General features: G+C 43.7%; 1 protein-coding gene across 1 annotated transcript in view; it reads left to right on the forward strand.

Moving 5' to 3' along the window:
* APCDD1 (APC down-regulated 1) overlaps nt 1-6098 on the forward strand; it is a 31446-nt gene extending 25348 nt beyond the window's left edge. The window contains exons 4-5 of the mRNA XM_038543878.1: nt 2209-2530; nt 3991-6098. Coding sequence (XP_038399806.1) covers nt 2209-2530; nt 3991-4442 — 774 coding nt within the window. The 3' untranslated portion in view covers nt 4443-6098. The remainder of the gene's footprint in view (nt 1-2208; nt 2531-3990) is intronic.
* The last annotated feature ends 10301 nt before the right edge of the window (nt 6099-16399 follow it).

Consider the following 16399-nt stretch of genomic DNA (forward strand, 5'->3'; position numbering starts at 1 on the left):
AGAATGGCCAGCAATGAAGTGGCCACATACGATGTTTTTAAAATTCCCAAATTATAGATCTCAAAGCAGTTTGTGGGGAATGAGACTCTGTGGCAGCCCACTTGATCTTATCATCTACAAACCACAAACAAAGCTGAACAAAGGAAGCCTTCTCTCCCCTAGTTCCAACTCTAGACTCATCTGATGAGCACAGCAACAAGTTAGCAAGCCTGGTGTTCTCTTTGGAGGAGAATGTAGAGGGAATGTAGAGGCATGGCGACCGAAAAGCCCTTTCCTGCTCTCCTACCCTCGGAGATCTCCCAGCCCCTAACCAAACAACCGTAGGTCACACTGAGCCACTGCTAGACAAGAAAAGGCATTGGAAATCTGGGTTTCTGACTCCAGGAAGCATATACATAGGCTCCTGGGAGTTCCTGTCAGTGCCCACTCTCAGGCCTGAGGCCACACCAGTGAGCTGCTGCACACCCTGGCCCCCATGGTTAGGGGAGCCCCCGGCCAGTGTCCACGAGCTGCCCTCCTGACTGTGGGCTACAACTGTTACCCTCCCTCCACAGCACTGATCAGATTTGCCTTGTGCTTCTGTTAGCCCAGTTGGCTTTAGCCAAGCTGGTGTGGGAGGAGAATACCAGAAAGGTCATCCCCCAATCCAGGGGCACGCAGCCCACGGCACGCAGGTGTCCCATGGCTTCAGTTGAACACCCAGCAATGGCAGATGCAACCCAGAACCCAGTTGTCTTGTCTTCCAGACTGTAGCGTTTTGAGAGGAGCCCCAAGCTCTCTGGACAAACAGCATTTACATGGCTGGCAGTGTCTGGCCACCTCTACCCTTGGAAGGCTTTCTCAGCCACAGCCCTAGACAGACAGCCCTTGTCCAGAGGCTGTGGTAGTGTTCTCAAGCAGGTGCACAACGAGGCGCCCCTGAAAGAGCTGCAGCTATCTTGCACTAATTAAATGGCTGAAAGCTAAAAAGCAGGAAGCAAATTAAGAGCCCATAGGCCTTCAAACCTCGAGGCGGGCAGACACAAATGGATGACAGGTGTGCAGGCTGGCTTCGCGGAGGCTCTGCTCTTGCCCTCTTGCCAGCCGCCTCCTTTGAAAGGACCCCTGCTCTACTACGCAACTCCCTTTGTCATTCCAGCAATTGGAATGCTGTCCTTTTTTCTCAGTTTTGTGTGTCTCATAATTGTTTTTAAAAGTGAAAAAAAAAAACTAATTGTAAAATACACAGAAGCATTTTCATCCTAACCATTTTAGGCGCCCCAGTGCAGTAGCGTTAAGCACATTCACGTTATTGGGCACCCATCTCCCCCATCCATCTGCAGAACTTTTTCATCTTCCTGAACTGAAGCTGTGTCCTCATTAAACACAAACTCTCCTTCCCCCCTCCCCCAGCCCCTGGTAACCACCATTCTACTTTCTGTCTCTGAATTAGATCACTTTGGGTGCCTCATATAAGTGGGATCATACAGTATTTGTCCTTTGGTGTCTGGCTTATTTCACTGAGCATCGTGTCATCAAGGTTCGTCTGTTGTAGCCTGGGTCAGAGCTTTTCTTTTTTTCAAGATTGAATCATCTTTCACTGTATGGATGGACCACATCTTGTTTCTCCATTTGCCCGTCTATGTGATTGGGTTGTTAGCGTCACCGGGCCGTCTGAATAATACTGCGAGGAACGTGGGTGAACAGCTGTCTCTTCAAGACCCTGGTGTCAGTTCCTTTGTGCAGAAACCAGAGGGGGCACAGAAACTGCTGGATCGTATAGGAGGTCTTTTCCTCAGCAACTGCACCATTTTACATTCCCACAAGCAGAGCACGAGGGTTCCAGCTTCCCCACATCCTTGTCCACACTGTTCTTTTCACATTTTTTTCATACTAGCCATCCCAATGGGTATGATGGGAAGCCAGGCTTGCCAAAGTCAAGTGTCTGGGACATATGATAGGATTCTAAAGAGAGTACACATCACAGCTGAAATATTTAGACACGTCCCTGAAGTCAGCCGAACACATGTGTGCGCTTGTGAGCCCCTCCCTGCACACACACAACACTCTCCCATCTGTGCCCGAGGGCTTGGCTCCAGGCGCCTCTTGGGTGCCCAGGTGACAAGCGATGTTGCCCAGTCCCACTGTGAGCCTGACTTGAAGGAAGCGTGCGTGCACTGCTCTGTCATGAAGACCAAGTTCTCTCGTGTGTTTGTTTCCTGTCTCTAGAACCATGACCATGCCTGCATAGCCTGCCGCATCATCCACAGGTCAGACGAGCACCGCCCGCCCCTCCTGCCCCCCAAGGCTGACCTGACCGTCGGCCTGCATGGCGAGTGGGTGAGCCAGCGCTGCGAGGTGCGGCCCGAAGTCCTCTTCCTCACGCGCCACTTCATCTTCCATGACAACAACAACACCTGGGAAGGGCACTACTACCACTACTCTGACCCCGTCTGCAAGCACCCCACCTTCACCATCTACGCCAAGGGCCGCTACAGCCGGGGCGTGCACTCCTCCAGGGTCATGGGAGGAACGGAGTTTGTGTTCAAAGGTAGGGCTCCTGCCTCAGCAACCAGGGTAACAGCCCAGCGGGTGACAAACGTGAGCGGCTTGGGTACCTTTTTGTCGAGGCAGAGCCTGGAGGAAGGAAAGGGCTTTTATTTTTTTTTTTTTTTCCAGTAGAGATGTTGGGTGAGAGACTAGGGAATACTTTCTGCTTTTAGTTCATCATTTACACCGGCCTCTGAGGCTCCCCTCTGCTCAGAATGGGGCCGACAGGGGTGGCTCAGCCTGTGGGCCAAGGTGGGGGAGCGCCCCCCTCCCCACTGTGCAAGGTGTCACATGTGGCCACGGGGTGCGTTACTGCAGATGAAACCTCGCATCTGCATGTTCCTGTCGTGTGCACAGCTGGGGGCAATTTGGAGCTGCCCCTGGGATGACGTCACACATACTTGCTGCATTCAGGGTGCTCTCTTGAGTGGGCAGTAAAGAGGAGATGGTAGTTACATGCCTCAGGGGCTCCGAAGGGTCCTTTCCAGCGCTGAGTTTGTCATGCGCTTGCAAGTTGTCATGCGCTTGGAGGTGGGAAGTTTGGGATTCGTAATGAGGATCAAAGTGAGAAAGGTTAAGGGGTAGAAATTCACCAGGCTGTTACAAGTGAGGGAGGTCTTGTGGCCTCTTTTGAAGCTTATGCATCTTTAAGAGATGCTGTCAGTCACATCACAGACAAATAAAAGAGAGGTGGCGCAGAGACTGGGTGTGACCCCCTGATTCAGGCTATTTAACATGAAATATTTCTGCTGACCCAGATAAGTCCTAGGGCATCTTAGCCCATGCTGCACCCCCCCCCACCCCCCCGCGCCTTAGCAAGGAAGATTTTTCTCCAGGGAGGATGGACCTTTGCTAGATGTGGCTAAGAGAACAACAATCTCTGACCCCACCCTGGAGCTGTGGCGGCATACATAAAATACGGTCCCCTGGGCTCCTTCAAAAACAGCCCTCTATAAGTGCTGGGGTTTCTATTTAATTACTCGTATTTTACTTGCCTGCAGCCTAATTTATTTTAGATACCTGATATATGGGCCAGTATTAATTTGCCAGACTGCTAAATAACTAGGAAAGGTATTCAACACCAAAGCTACTTAAAAACTTCAAAATGCTTTCATAAAAACAACATTCCAGTTTGTGTTGAATATTTCGTCAATCGCCAAGAGTCATTGTCACCAAAGACAGCTCCTTGGAGATACTCTGTGTGACGGCTTGATGTCACGTCAACATGCAGTCAGCTGCAGCATTTCTACGCCAAATGTGGTCTGCCTGCAGTGTGTTTGGCGTCATGACCCTTCAGATCGACATGTTGAACTCTCTCCACTGGGGGACGCTTTTAGGCAAGCTGCGGCAGGGGGGTGGCTGGGCGTGGTGGGGTTTAGAGCAGATGGCCAGTGCAGCGGGAGTGCTTTCTGCACCACACGCCACCCCGAGAGTCACCGACCTGTCCTCTCTCCTTCGCAGTGAACCACATGAAGGTCACCCCCATGGATGCGGCCACAGCCTCGCTCCTCAACGTCTTTAACGGGAATGAGTGTGGAGCTGAGGGCTCCTGGCAGGTGGGCGTCCAGCAGGACGTGACACACACCAATGGCTGCGTGGCGCTGGGGATCAAACTACCTCACACGGAATACGAGATCTTCAAAATGGAGCAGGATGCCCGTGGCCGCTATCTGCTGTTCAACGGCCAGAGGCCCAGCGATGGGTCTAGTCCAGACAGGCCTGAGAAGAGAGCCACCTCCTACCAGATGCCCTTAGTGCAGTGTGCGTCCTCTGTGCCCAGAGCTGAGGACTTCTCCGAGAACTACCGGGGTCACCAGCATGGGAGCTGGGCGCCTGGAAGGAGCGCTTGTCCCCTGCTCCTTGCTGTACTCCCCGGCCTTTTGACTCTACTGCACTGGAATGTCCTCAGATAGAAGTTTTTAAGAAGCTCTATTTTTCCAGACCAGGATTCCTTATAATTTACAGATTTACCAAAAGAAAGGACACTATTTCTTGTGATGCACTTGAATGCCCCAGAACTGAGGCTCCTTTTCTGCTGCCTGGCCCCCTCCCTCTCAGCCTGAGTCCTGAGCAGTGCTGTTTGAAGTTTATGCTTTGAACTCTGTCCAGTGGGATCCCAGGCCTGGGCGCCTTCTCAAGGGTAATTGCACTTTAAGACCGCAGAGAGTGTCGAGCTAGTGTGTTTGGTAGAGGGGGCAGGGTGACAACGAAGTCCTCTTCTTTTCTTCCTCATAATTATTATTATATTTCTGAGTTAAACTTAGATGAGTATCAAGCTCCAGCTTTTCCTGCCACTGTATCGCGGTTGCTTCCTGTCCTCCCTTGAAACTGTTTTGCAACCTGGAATCCAATGCAGAGTTGGTTTGGGACTGCAATCAAGACACCTCTTATTAATAAAGAAAAGACTTGAGTGTAGATATGTATATAGGGAAAGACACAGGGTTTAGCTTAACCATCCTGACAGCCTTTATGCAAAAAAAAAAAAAAAAAAAAAGGAATCCAAGTTTTCAAATGTTGAGTGGAAAAACATCTGTAATTAAAGTTTTAACGTAATTTAAACTATCGTTGTTTTAACTTATGGGGGGAGGAGACTTGGTTATGTGCTGGTTTCTGGCTGGTTGCGGAATGCACGCTGCTTTACTGCTGCTCAGTTGACAAGGGTAGTCAAGCAAATATCAAAAGCAAGACAGGCAGGCCCAGCAATGTACGGGGTGGTGACAGTGTGTCATGTGCCACCCGAATGATAAAAAGTGCCTGTTCATTCCACACTTTCCTGCCCGTGGAACCCTCGTCCTCGCTCATGCTGTATCTGGCTGGGGTGAGTAGATGGAACCTCACCTGGCCATCTCTGCTACCCTCAAAGATGACTATTCAGAGACCATGCTTTGCTGTTCGGGGGCCGGGATGTTCAGAGAGCATGCCGTGGGGGCGTCCTCACCAGGCCTGCACTAGATACTCGATGTGTGTGCAACCCAGGCTTTGGGTAAAGCCCCCGTATCATCGGATGTGCCAGCTTGAGTTGGTTTCTGCTCTGCTGTTGTTGCCTTTGCTCTGTGACCGCAGAAGGTCTCAGGGTCACCTTCTAGAGCGACTGTGAGCTTTTCTCTCTCTCAGACACTGGGAGGATGCATGAGACATGTCTGCCCATTACTTTGGATTATTACAGATGGTGCTATCTGAACACCAAGTGCTGTTGCCAATAGAGACCGACGGAGGGAAATAGCAAGGCATCCAAAGCCTGGATGGAATCAGGAGTGAGCATGGAAACCGTGATCAAGGTCGAGAGTCATACTTGTATTTAAAAATTAACTTTATGAAATGCTGTAGCATTCAGTGTGGTGATAAGTTATAAGGATAGCATGGAGTACCAAAGAGCTTTATCTTTAGAATATATTTTAAGTTGTGGTGCATACTGAGGGGGTTTATTCAAATGAAAATACTAACTTAATGTCTGCCAAGTTTAATAAAGATGTCAAAAGTACTCCCACAGAATACATTTTACCTGTGGATCTATTTAATCAATACTAATGCTACCTTTAAAGGATATAATAAAATTATGTGAAAAACTATGTTCACTGCTAAAGAATACCTCAGTGATTTGCCATAAAAGTGATAGATTTATAGCCATTGAATTCACAGGCACTCACCTAGACTTAGCTACTCACACTTTTAAAAAGTACACTACGTACACACACACACACACACACACACACACACGTATATCCAAATATGTAGATATTAACATGTATGTAATGTATGTGTTTATGTCTTAGAGATAACACGATATTCGTGGGGTCATAGCACTTCCTGATCCACTATACATCACTACAGAGAATGGCTGGTATAATTTACTCACAAATTATCCACACCGATATATGCCTGTTGCTTGCTATATCACCCACGTGTATCACATCTTGTCTTGGTTATGTCATGTTAATGCAAATAAGGGTCAGTAAGTTAATAGCAGATAGTTCCACTTGTAAAAACTGGGTTTGGTGAAAGAAGTAAGTAAATAAAAGATGGCTCTTCTAGACTTCCCTGTCCTGGAACTAGACTTCCCTGGCCTGGAACTAGACTTCCTGTTTTCCTGGGTAGTAGGCTGATGATGGTCAGGGTCAGAAAGTTGTTCCTTGGGTGAACCTTGTAAAATCCAGGTGGACCCTAGAGTCAGAAAGGAGTTTCCTGGAGCCCCCATCACTCAGTGTGGAATAAAGGTAATTTGTGCAGACATGACAAATCTGGTCATCTGCTTAGGTGCCCAGTGTCTGTGACATCCAGGTGATGTCCATCCTGCCATCCTGAACAGTCCACCAGGGGGTCCGGTGCTGTGGCAGCCCACTAGTGTAACTCTTAGCAGTGCCCAGTCCCCGGGATCCCTGCAAGAGGAGCTGAGGGTCAGGGCATCCTCCACAGGGCTTTACACACATCTTGTAAAACAACTGGAACATAAGACCTGTGGTTCCTGGTTGAAGGGAAAGCTTTCACAATAATAGAAGAGCCATTCTCCATCCCACCAACTCTTTAAATATATCTTGAATGCAAAGATTATGTTAAGTAGTCCACACACATATTGCAATATTATATTTTAAAATGGTATCCCCGCCATCCCTATAAGACTTAAATCAGGCACGTAGCAATGGAGTGCCAAAACCAACAGATAGCATCTGACGAGGCATTTCTGGACACTGTCCTCAAAAGAAAATGCAGACCGTCCTGAGGGTACTGGGGGAGTAGGGATGGTGGGTGGAAATACACAGAGAGGAACCCACTCTGACACAATTTCTCTACTTGACACAGATTTTTCTGGCCTTCTCAAGACATCTAAGCTTTTGTGAATCCAAACATCTTTCATAAGAATATATCTGCGTGAAGAACAAATAAAAGTAGCTTGGATAAATATTTCTCACTGATTTCTAGATTCTTGACAAAATGTGTAAGCATTCTCAAGTAAGAGAATCATATGTCCTAAGATACTAGTTGAATTCTTTAAATCCCTGTAATGATCCAAGAGTTTTGGGCTCACAGGGCAAACAAACCATCTCTGAGTGTCCGTGGGGCTCCTATGTTTTCACAACCCCATCTCCCTGGTGTTTCAGTAGGTAGAAGTAACACTGTCATAAGAAAAAAAAAAAAACTACTGGTTATGACTTCAACTTCAACATTGGCTGAGGCCTGATGAAGTGGATGCTTGACACAACCACGTTTCTCCAGGGGGTACCCAACTGACGCCCAGTTGTACCCACAAGAGGTGCCACACCGGGCAAACACACATCCTTTACTCAACTGCACAGCTCACTGGGCAACAGATTGTGGGATATGACCCGTGGCCTCCCATGGTTTCCATGGATTCATTCTGGTCTCTTGGTTTCTGACATCTGCTATACCACCACCTCTATGACCCCTATGCCCTGTGGAACACCACCCGAGCAACTCCATGCCCCCTTGACTTAATCAATCTGGTATAGCTATTATGTTGGAATCCGGAGGCCAGAGGATTTGGGAGCAGAGAGAGCAGCACTTTGCAGCCCCGTGCCCCCAAGCCTTGTCACCTACTAGCTGCCTCTTCATCCTCCTGAGCTGGAGGGGCGCCTGGCAGCTTTGCTGCTTAGGAACTGCTTCAGCCTTTCCCTTCCCCATGAAGTCTCTCCTTCTCGAGTGATACGAAAATCTGAGAAAGATCCTCCGCAGTTCAGGAATTGTACTTGCCAAGGACTTCAGGCGCTGGAGGCTCAGACATTTTTCTGCGGCAGATGAGGCCAATACGGAGGACTATTGATAGGGCGTGACCTTCAGAAAATCAAGGTTATAATAAACAAGTGAGGGACGCTGTGTATTAAGAAAGCTCATTTGGGGCAGCCCCGGTGGCTCAGTGGTTTAGCGCCGCCTGCAGCCCGGGGCGTGATCCTGGAGACCCTGGATCGAGTCCCACGTCGGGCTCCCTGCATGGAGCCTGCTTCTCCCTCTGCCTGTGTCTCTGCCTCTCTCTCTCTCTCCGGGTCTCTATGAATAAATAAATAAAATCTTTAAAAAAAAAAAAAAGAAAGCTCATTTGCAGAATGTCTTTCTGTTCCCTAAATAACACAGTCCACATTCTCACAGGCTGGGCCCTGGGTAATACGACTGCCCTGGAATCAGTTTGAAACATTAAGATATCTCATAGACTGAAAAATGGAAATATCTGTTGCATGTTGCAGTTTTATCCTCCAATTTATTTGGGAAATGGAGCTATGTTACATCTGAGTCCCAGCATCACTTACGTGAAAGAATAATCAGCCTCATAGCATTCTCAACTCAGAGCAACTAATTAGAACATTAAAAGAAAAAAGGTTCCTGTAAAGAGTGTGTTGTCTCGAAGCACAAGAGAGTATATTGCGTTGTATTAGAAACAAGCAGTTTGGCAGGGGAAACTCGCATTAGGCAAGAAGACAGTTCTCTTACTCCATTACTGCCTTGCGATCCCTGGAAATAAGACACCTTAGTAACACATAAGGCCACTTTGCCTTAAAAGCCCTTTGCATAAATTAAGCTTTTGAAATGAATTCTCTTCCCAATATCAGAGAGCACAGCAAGACAAGTACGATGGTCCATTAAAAAGAAATAGTATTCTTTATAGGGTTTCATGCCACTTATGTAGAAAGAGAAGCAGTCCGTATGCAATTCCAGCAGGCGTCCATATCCACCTCAACGCTGTTTCCACCCTTTGTCAGTGTGAAGATCCTTCTGGTTTTTAATTATATGTATATTTCATCAATGTGCAAATCTTCTTTCCTACTACATGCTCCAGATTAAATTTGACCAATTGGTAAAATCTTGAAATAAGGCTAGCAAATAGAGCATTAAATTCCTTGTAAACTCCAACTGGCTCCAGAGATGACCAAAAAGGCATCACTAATCTCATGTTAATAAATGATAAAGGTGAAGCTCCCTGAGGTCAGGGATTAGGGAATCAAAGAGCTTTTATGGAGCCGTTCTTATGACGCCCCAGAATTTCAGCCTGACTTCCCCAGCCCCGCAGCCGTTTCTTGAATGCACATTGAATATGTGACATCATAACTGGTTCTTCACATACATTAACTCGTTTCATCTTCACTACAACCTAGCATGGTTGTAGTGAATTCTTTCCAGTTTTGAATTCTTGCTGGAAAATCTGGTTATGGTTTGCAGCGTGCTTGTCCTAACTCCCCACAAACAAGCCAGTTTTTCTTTGGGGGCTTTATCACCCACCCTTCCAGAACATGGGGAGATACAGCAAAGCTGGTGAAACATATGTGAGTCCCGGATTTCAGGGGAGAGAGAGTGGAAACTAGGGCAGTGTCATTCTCTGGTTTTAACTTTAAGAGTGGAACTTCCAATCATTACCCTCTGGATCAGGCTTGGGGAAGCTGAGGGAGCCTCCTTCCTCTCAGAAGGTTTTGGAAACCGTCTGGACAGAACAGTGCGTGCCCTCTTTGCATCAAGTGGGCATTTGCAACTTCCAAACATTGTCAGGCTTCAGTGACCCTCGGTTTCTCAGCCGGCCCAAGAGGACTCCATCCAGATCTTTCCTGGTCCAAGGTCTCCAGACCAGTGAGTGAAGGTGCCTTCATAATGGTCTTTGGCACACAGGAGCACACACAGGATATTTAAAGCTCAAGGGACAGACATTTGAGCAGCTTGGGTCAAGCTGGAGAGAGATGTAATGCACTCAGTGAAACTCCTTAGGAGAAGCATATTGTGCAGTGTGAGAGATCCTTTGGGTGGAAGTATGTGTACAAGTGTCTGCACTCTTTGGGGCTGAAGTGTGTTTTAGTGAATTTTTCTAGCAGGCTAGCTTTCATCTTGGCCCTGACTTAGCACATCGTCCCGGTAAGGCAATGTCTGCCTGTGGTCATTAGATATTGATCCCTCCCCATTTCACTCCACCAACCCCTGACAACCTTGGATCTTTTTACTATCTCCATAGTTTTGCATTTTCCAGAAGGCCATGTAGTTGGAATGATACAATATGCAGTGTTTTCATATTGGCTTCTTTCACTTGGTGATCCCCATTTAAGCTTCCTCCGTTTTGTTCTCATGGCTTGATAGATCATTTCTTTTTAGCACCGAATAATATTTCAGTCTCTGGATGTACCACAGTTTCTTTAGCAGTTCACACACTGAAAGACATCTTGATTGCTTCTGAATTTTGGCAATTATGAATAAAATTATTGTAAATATCCATATGCAAGTTTTCACGTGGGCTTTCAACTACTTTGGCTATATGCCAAAGTGCGTTCTTGCTGGATGGTATGGTAAAGGTATGTTTAGTTTTGTAAGAAACCACCAAACTGTCTTGCAAGTGGCTGTACCATTTTGCATTCCCACCAGCAACAAATGAGAGTTCCTCCTGCTGCACATCCTCACCAGCATTTAGTGTTGTCTTTCCTAATAGGTGTGCAGTGGTATCTCATTGTTTTAACCTGTATTTCCCTGATGACATATGATACAGAGCATCTTTTAATGTGCTTATTTTCCTTTCCAATCCATACATCTTTGCTGAGGTGTCCCTTCAGGTCTCTACCCCATTTTAAAATTGGGTTGTTTTCTTATTGTTGGATTTTAAAGATTCTTTATATATTGTGAATAGCAGTTCTTTATCAGATGTTTATTTGGTAGATATTTTCTCCCAGTCTGCAGCTTGTCTTCTTCTCTTGACATTGTATTTCACAAAGCAGAAGTTTTTAATTTAATGAAGTCCATCTTATTGTTTTCATGTATCATGTCTTTGATATTGTATCTAAAAAGTCTTTGCCATACCCAAGGTCATCTAGGGCTCTTTACTATGTTGTCTTCTAGGAGTTTTGTGTTTTACATTTAGGTCTACGATTCGTATTGAGTTAATTTTTGTAAAGGGTGAAAGGTCTGTGTCTAAATTAACTTTTCAGATGTGGGTATCCACTTTTCCCCATAATTTGTTGATCCATTGTGTTGCCTTTGTTCTTTTGTCAAAGATCAATTGAGTACAACAATGTGGGTCCATTTCTTTTCCATTGATCTATTTGTCTATTCTTTTGCCAATACTATACTGTTTTGATGACCGTAACTTTAAAGTAAATCTTAGAGTTCAGGGTTGTCAGCCCTCCAACTTTGTTCCTCTTCAATATTGTGTTGGTTATTCTGGGTCTTTTGTCCCTCTATATAAATTTAGAACCCTTTTGTCAATATCCACAAATTAACTTGCTGAGATGTTGATTGGGAATACATTGAACCTAAGATCAAGTTGAGAATAACTGAGTTCTTGAAAATATTGAGTCTTCCTATCCATGAATGTGGAATGTTTCTTCATTTATGTAGATACCATATTTCTTTCATCAGAGGTTTATAGTTTTCCTCATATAGATCTTGTACGTATTCTGTTTCATTTATAGCTAAGTATTAGTTTTTAGGGTGCTAATGTAAATGGTATTGTGGGGAAGCCCGGGTGGCTCAGAGGTTTGGCGCCGACTTTGGCCCAGGGTGTGATCCTGGAGACCCGGGATCGAGTCCTGCATCGGGCTCCCTGCATGGAGCCTGCTTCTCCCTCTGCCTGTGTCTCTGCCTCTCTCTCTCTCTCTCTCTCTCTCTCTGTGTGTGTGTGTGTGTGTGTCTCATGAGTAAATAAATAAAATCTTTTTTTAAAAAATGGTATTGTGTTTTTAATTTTAAATTCCACTTGCTCATTGCTAGTATATAGGTAAGTGATTGACTTTTGTCCTGCAAATCTTGCTATAATCACTTATTAGTTCTGAAAGGTTTTTTGTTGATTCTTTTAGATTTTCTACATAAATGATCATGGCAGCTGTGAACAGTTTTATTCTTCCTTCCTAATCTGTATACCTTTTGTTTCCTTTTCTTGCCTTTTTGCATTAGCTAGAACTTCTCGTATGATATTGAAAAGTGATGATGAGGGGGGATATGCTTGCCTTGTACGTGATTTTAGTAGGAACACTTCCATTTCTTACCATTAGGTATGATGTTAGCTGTCAGTTTTTATAGATAGTCTTTATCAAGTTGGGGACTTAATTAAGTCCTCTATTCTTACTTTAGTGAAAATCTTTATCATGAATGGTTGTTGGATTCTGTTAAATATTTTTACTGCACCTACACCTATTGATGTGCTTATTGTGATTTTTCTTTTTTACCCTATTGATATGATGATTTGCATTTATTGATTTTCAAATATTGAACCAGACTTGCATACCTGAAATAAATCCCCCTTAGTCATTGTGCATAATTATTTTCATTATTCATTGTATAATATATATATTATATATTGTATATATATATATATCCTTGCTCTTGGGTAATAAGACTTCCTTATATTTTTTATTAATCCCTTATCAGATACATAGTTTGCAAATATTTTCTCCAATTCCATAGTTTGCTTTTCACATTAGAATGAACTTAACTAAAAAAGTCAAAGGCTTGTACACTGAAAACTACAAAACATTGATGAAAGAAATTAAAGAAGACATAGATAAATGGAAACACATCCATGTTCATGAACTGGACAAATTCATGTTGTTAAAATGTCCATACTACCCAGAGAGATCTATAGATTCAATGTAATTCTTTCAAAATCTCAATGGCATTTTTTGCAGAAATAGAAAAAATAATTCTAAAATTTATATGGAACCACAAAGGACTCTGAAGAGTCAAAGCTATCTTGAGAAAGAACAAAACTGGAGGCATCATACTCCCTGATTTCAAAATATATCACAAAGCTATAGCAATTAAATGGTATGGCATTGACATAAAGACATACATCAGTAGAACAAAATAGAGAGCCCAGAAATAAAATCAGATTTATAAAGTCAATTGATCTTTGACAAGGGTACTAAGAATACATGGGAACAGTCTCTTCAACAAATGGTGTTGGGAAAACTGTATATCCACACCCAAAAGAATGAAATTGGATTCTTCATCATTACAAAAATCCAATCAAAATAAATTAGAAGCTTAAACTCCTGAAACTGTAAGATTTCTATGAAAAAAAAAAAAAACCAAAAGAATAGCTTCACAGACATTGGTCTTGGTAATGATTTCTTGAATATGACTCCAAAAGCAAAGGCAACAAGAGGAAAAATAAACAAATGAGCATATATCAAACCAAAGCGCTTCTGCACACCAAAATCAATAGAATAAAAAGGCAACCTATGGAATGGGAGAAAATATCATGTATCTGACAAGGGGTTAATACCCAAGAAATATGAGGTATAAGGAACCACTACAACTCAATAGCCAAACACAAAAGAAATAACTCAATTTTCAAAATGGATGAAGGACTTGAATAGGCATTTCTCCAAAAATAGTGTTATATTTTATATTGTTTCTTCCTTGGCTTTCTCTAGACTTTTTAAAATTATTTTTTTTTGCCATGGTAAAAACTGAATAATGTCACAGACAGATTCCATAAACATGGAAGTTCAGACTTCACAAAAGAGTTGGTCAAAGATGAGAAATAGCTCTGATTTCCAAATACAGATCATTTCAATAGCCAAAAAAACAAAGTCTCTGGTACGATAAAATGCATTCTCTAAAGAAACTTCTTTGAGTGTGTTCCAGTACAAATGTCTATCTACAGTATTCACAGCAAACTCTAGTCAACCTCTGCATTTCCTTATTAGCTTGAAACTAAATGGTAGGAAACACCCAGGGGTACCAATAACACTTCAGAATCTTGTGCCAGTTCCAAACTGGGTAGACACTACTATGGAGCTAGCTTCTTAATACTTTGAAAAATTCCATTGAAATGAGAGATAACAAACTTGAAAGGCAAGTCCCTTTTTTGCATCAATAAATAAAACATCAAAGTGATTATTGAGCCAAAGATCCAAAGCAGTCATGTGCAATTTTCAGCATAATAAAGCAGTGAATATGAATTCAAATGAGCAGCCTGATTGAAAAAAAGAAAACAACCAACAACAATACTTTCTATTTCTGGAACAACCTTTCTTCTAAGGAATGATGTAGGCACTAACATCACTGTACAATGCCCAGTTGTTGATTTGTGCCTAGCTTCTGATCAGTTTTCCAGACAACAGAGAGCCAATAAGTTAACTTTCCAGTTGCAATTCACTCGAAGAGCACCAGGATATTGGACAAAATTGTGGTGATAAAAATAATTAAAAACCCATAGGAACTCTGCAAGCCTCAAATGTTTGCGGCAATACATACATTTAAGGAAGAGAGCGTGAAGTCTCTCATCTTTAGCTGACCCATCTAATGATATGTATAAGATCCAGAAAGTCACCAATCTTGCCCCGGAAACTGTTTCTCCTTTTTGCTGTTTCCTCTGAGCAGGCTGGGCAGAGCTGCCATCATTGCCTACAGCCCTTCCCCAGGCATCTTGTGCAGGACCTCCAGCAGTCCTTGGAGCCAAGCAGATCTGTTTGAGTCCCTGCTCACCCACTGCCCACTTGCCCTCTTTGGCAAGTCCTTCAGCCTCTGTGTTCAGCTTCTGCACTTATATAATGAATAGAAGCTTTTACAGCCGACCGGCACTTCTCAGCGATCTGCATTCATGGACTCTCCCATTCCCTCCAGAAGATACTCGGGCTGATGCCACGGCCTGCTTCAGCAGCTTGCTTGTCAGAGCGGGGGACTGTGAACCAGTGGCACTGGGTCACCTGGAAGTTTGTTAGAAATGTACAATCCCAGGTCCCATTCCAGACCTGCTGAATCAGAATCTGCATTTCAGTAGGATCTCTCTCTGGGTGGCTCGTGCACACATTCAAGTCTGAGAAGTGTGATTTTGGCTTACTCTCTGGTACACTCAGCACTTCCACTGCCACCAACTGACCGAATGCCCATTGCAAAGTTGTTTTAATTCCCACCCTTATTTATGCTTGCTCTTCTTTTTATCGTCATTATATAAATGACTTCAGAGCTGATTTTTAAAATGATAGAGAAGAGAAAATTAATAAACAAAATAATGACTTAAAATTTTTAAAAGAAATCCACATCGAATGTGTTGGAAAGACAGTACAAAAAGGGAATGAAAATGTTTCTGTTGCGTGAGGTGTAAATAAGACAACTGTGAGTTGCTGGCTGGGCTGGTGGGACATAACGACGCAGAAAGAATCTGAGCTTTAATGATTTCATAAGTGTTTCGAAGTTCTCCCTTCTCTTTGAAGAAAGACAAACTGGAAATTGGGAAACTGGGTCATGTGTTATAAGTGAGATGTACAAAAGAAATAGATGAACCGATGGACAAAGGAGTTTCTAGTTCCTTATGAAAAAACTAATGAGTAAATGTACACTTATATGTTTTCAGTTAAAATGTTCAAGGATATATTGGGATTATCATCTAGAATATTCTCATTTTAACACACTCTTGGTATTAGCTGACCTACTGTCATCCCCCACCGATCCCCCATGACATGGTACCCTGTGGTACCCACATTGCAGAATTGTTGTAAAGATTAGAAATGATGAATGTGCATGGTTCAGGGTAGGTGCACCAAGAATTTAAATTATTACAGTGGTCATGCTGCTTGTCATTGTGCATCTTGGGGATTTGAGGCTTTCATGCATTAAGGGGACCTCTTTCCTCTTCATGAAGCATTTTACTTTAAGGATATTAAAATCAACTTGTGAAAAATACAAAGATGTTACTACACTGACTGGCTTCCAAGCATTTGCAATTGAATATTTTCTTCCGGATTTTCTTTTTTTCTCTTTCTTTCTTTCTTTCTTTCTTTCTTTCTTTCTTTCTTTCTTTCTTTCTTTCCTGTATTTTTTATTGGAGTTCAATTTGCCAACATATAGTATAACACCCAGTGCTCATCCCATCAAGTGCCCCCCTCAGTGCCCGTCACCCAGTCACCCCATTCCCCTGCCCACCTCCCCTTCCACTACCCCTTGTTCGTTT

Source organism: Canis lupus, chromosome 7 (assembly GCF_011100685.1).
Source record: "Canis lupus familiaris isolate Mischka breed German Shepherd chromosome 7, alternate assembly UU_Cfam_GSD_1.0, whole genome shotgun sequence".
Taxonomy (NCBI): Eukaryota; Metazoa; Chordata; class Mammalia; order Carnivora; family Canidae; genus Canis; species Canis lupus.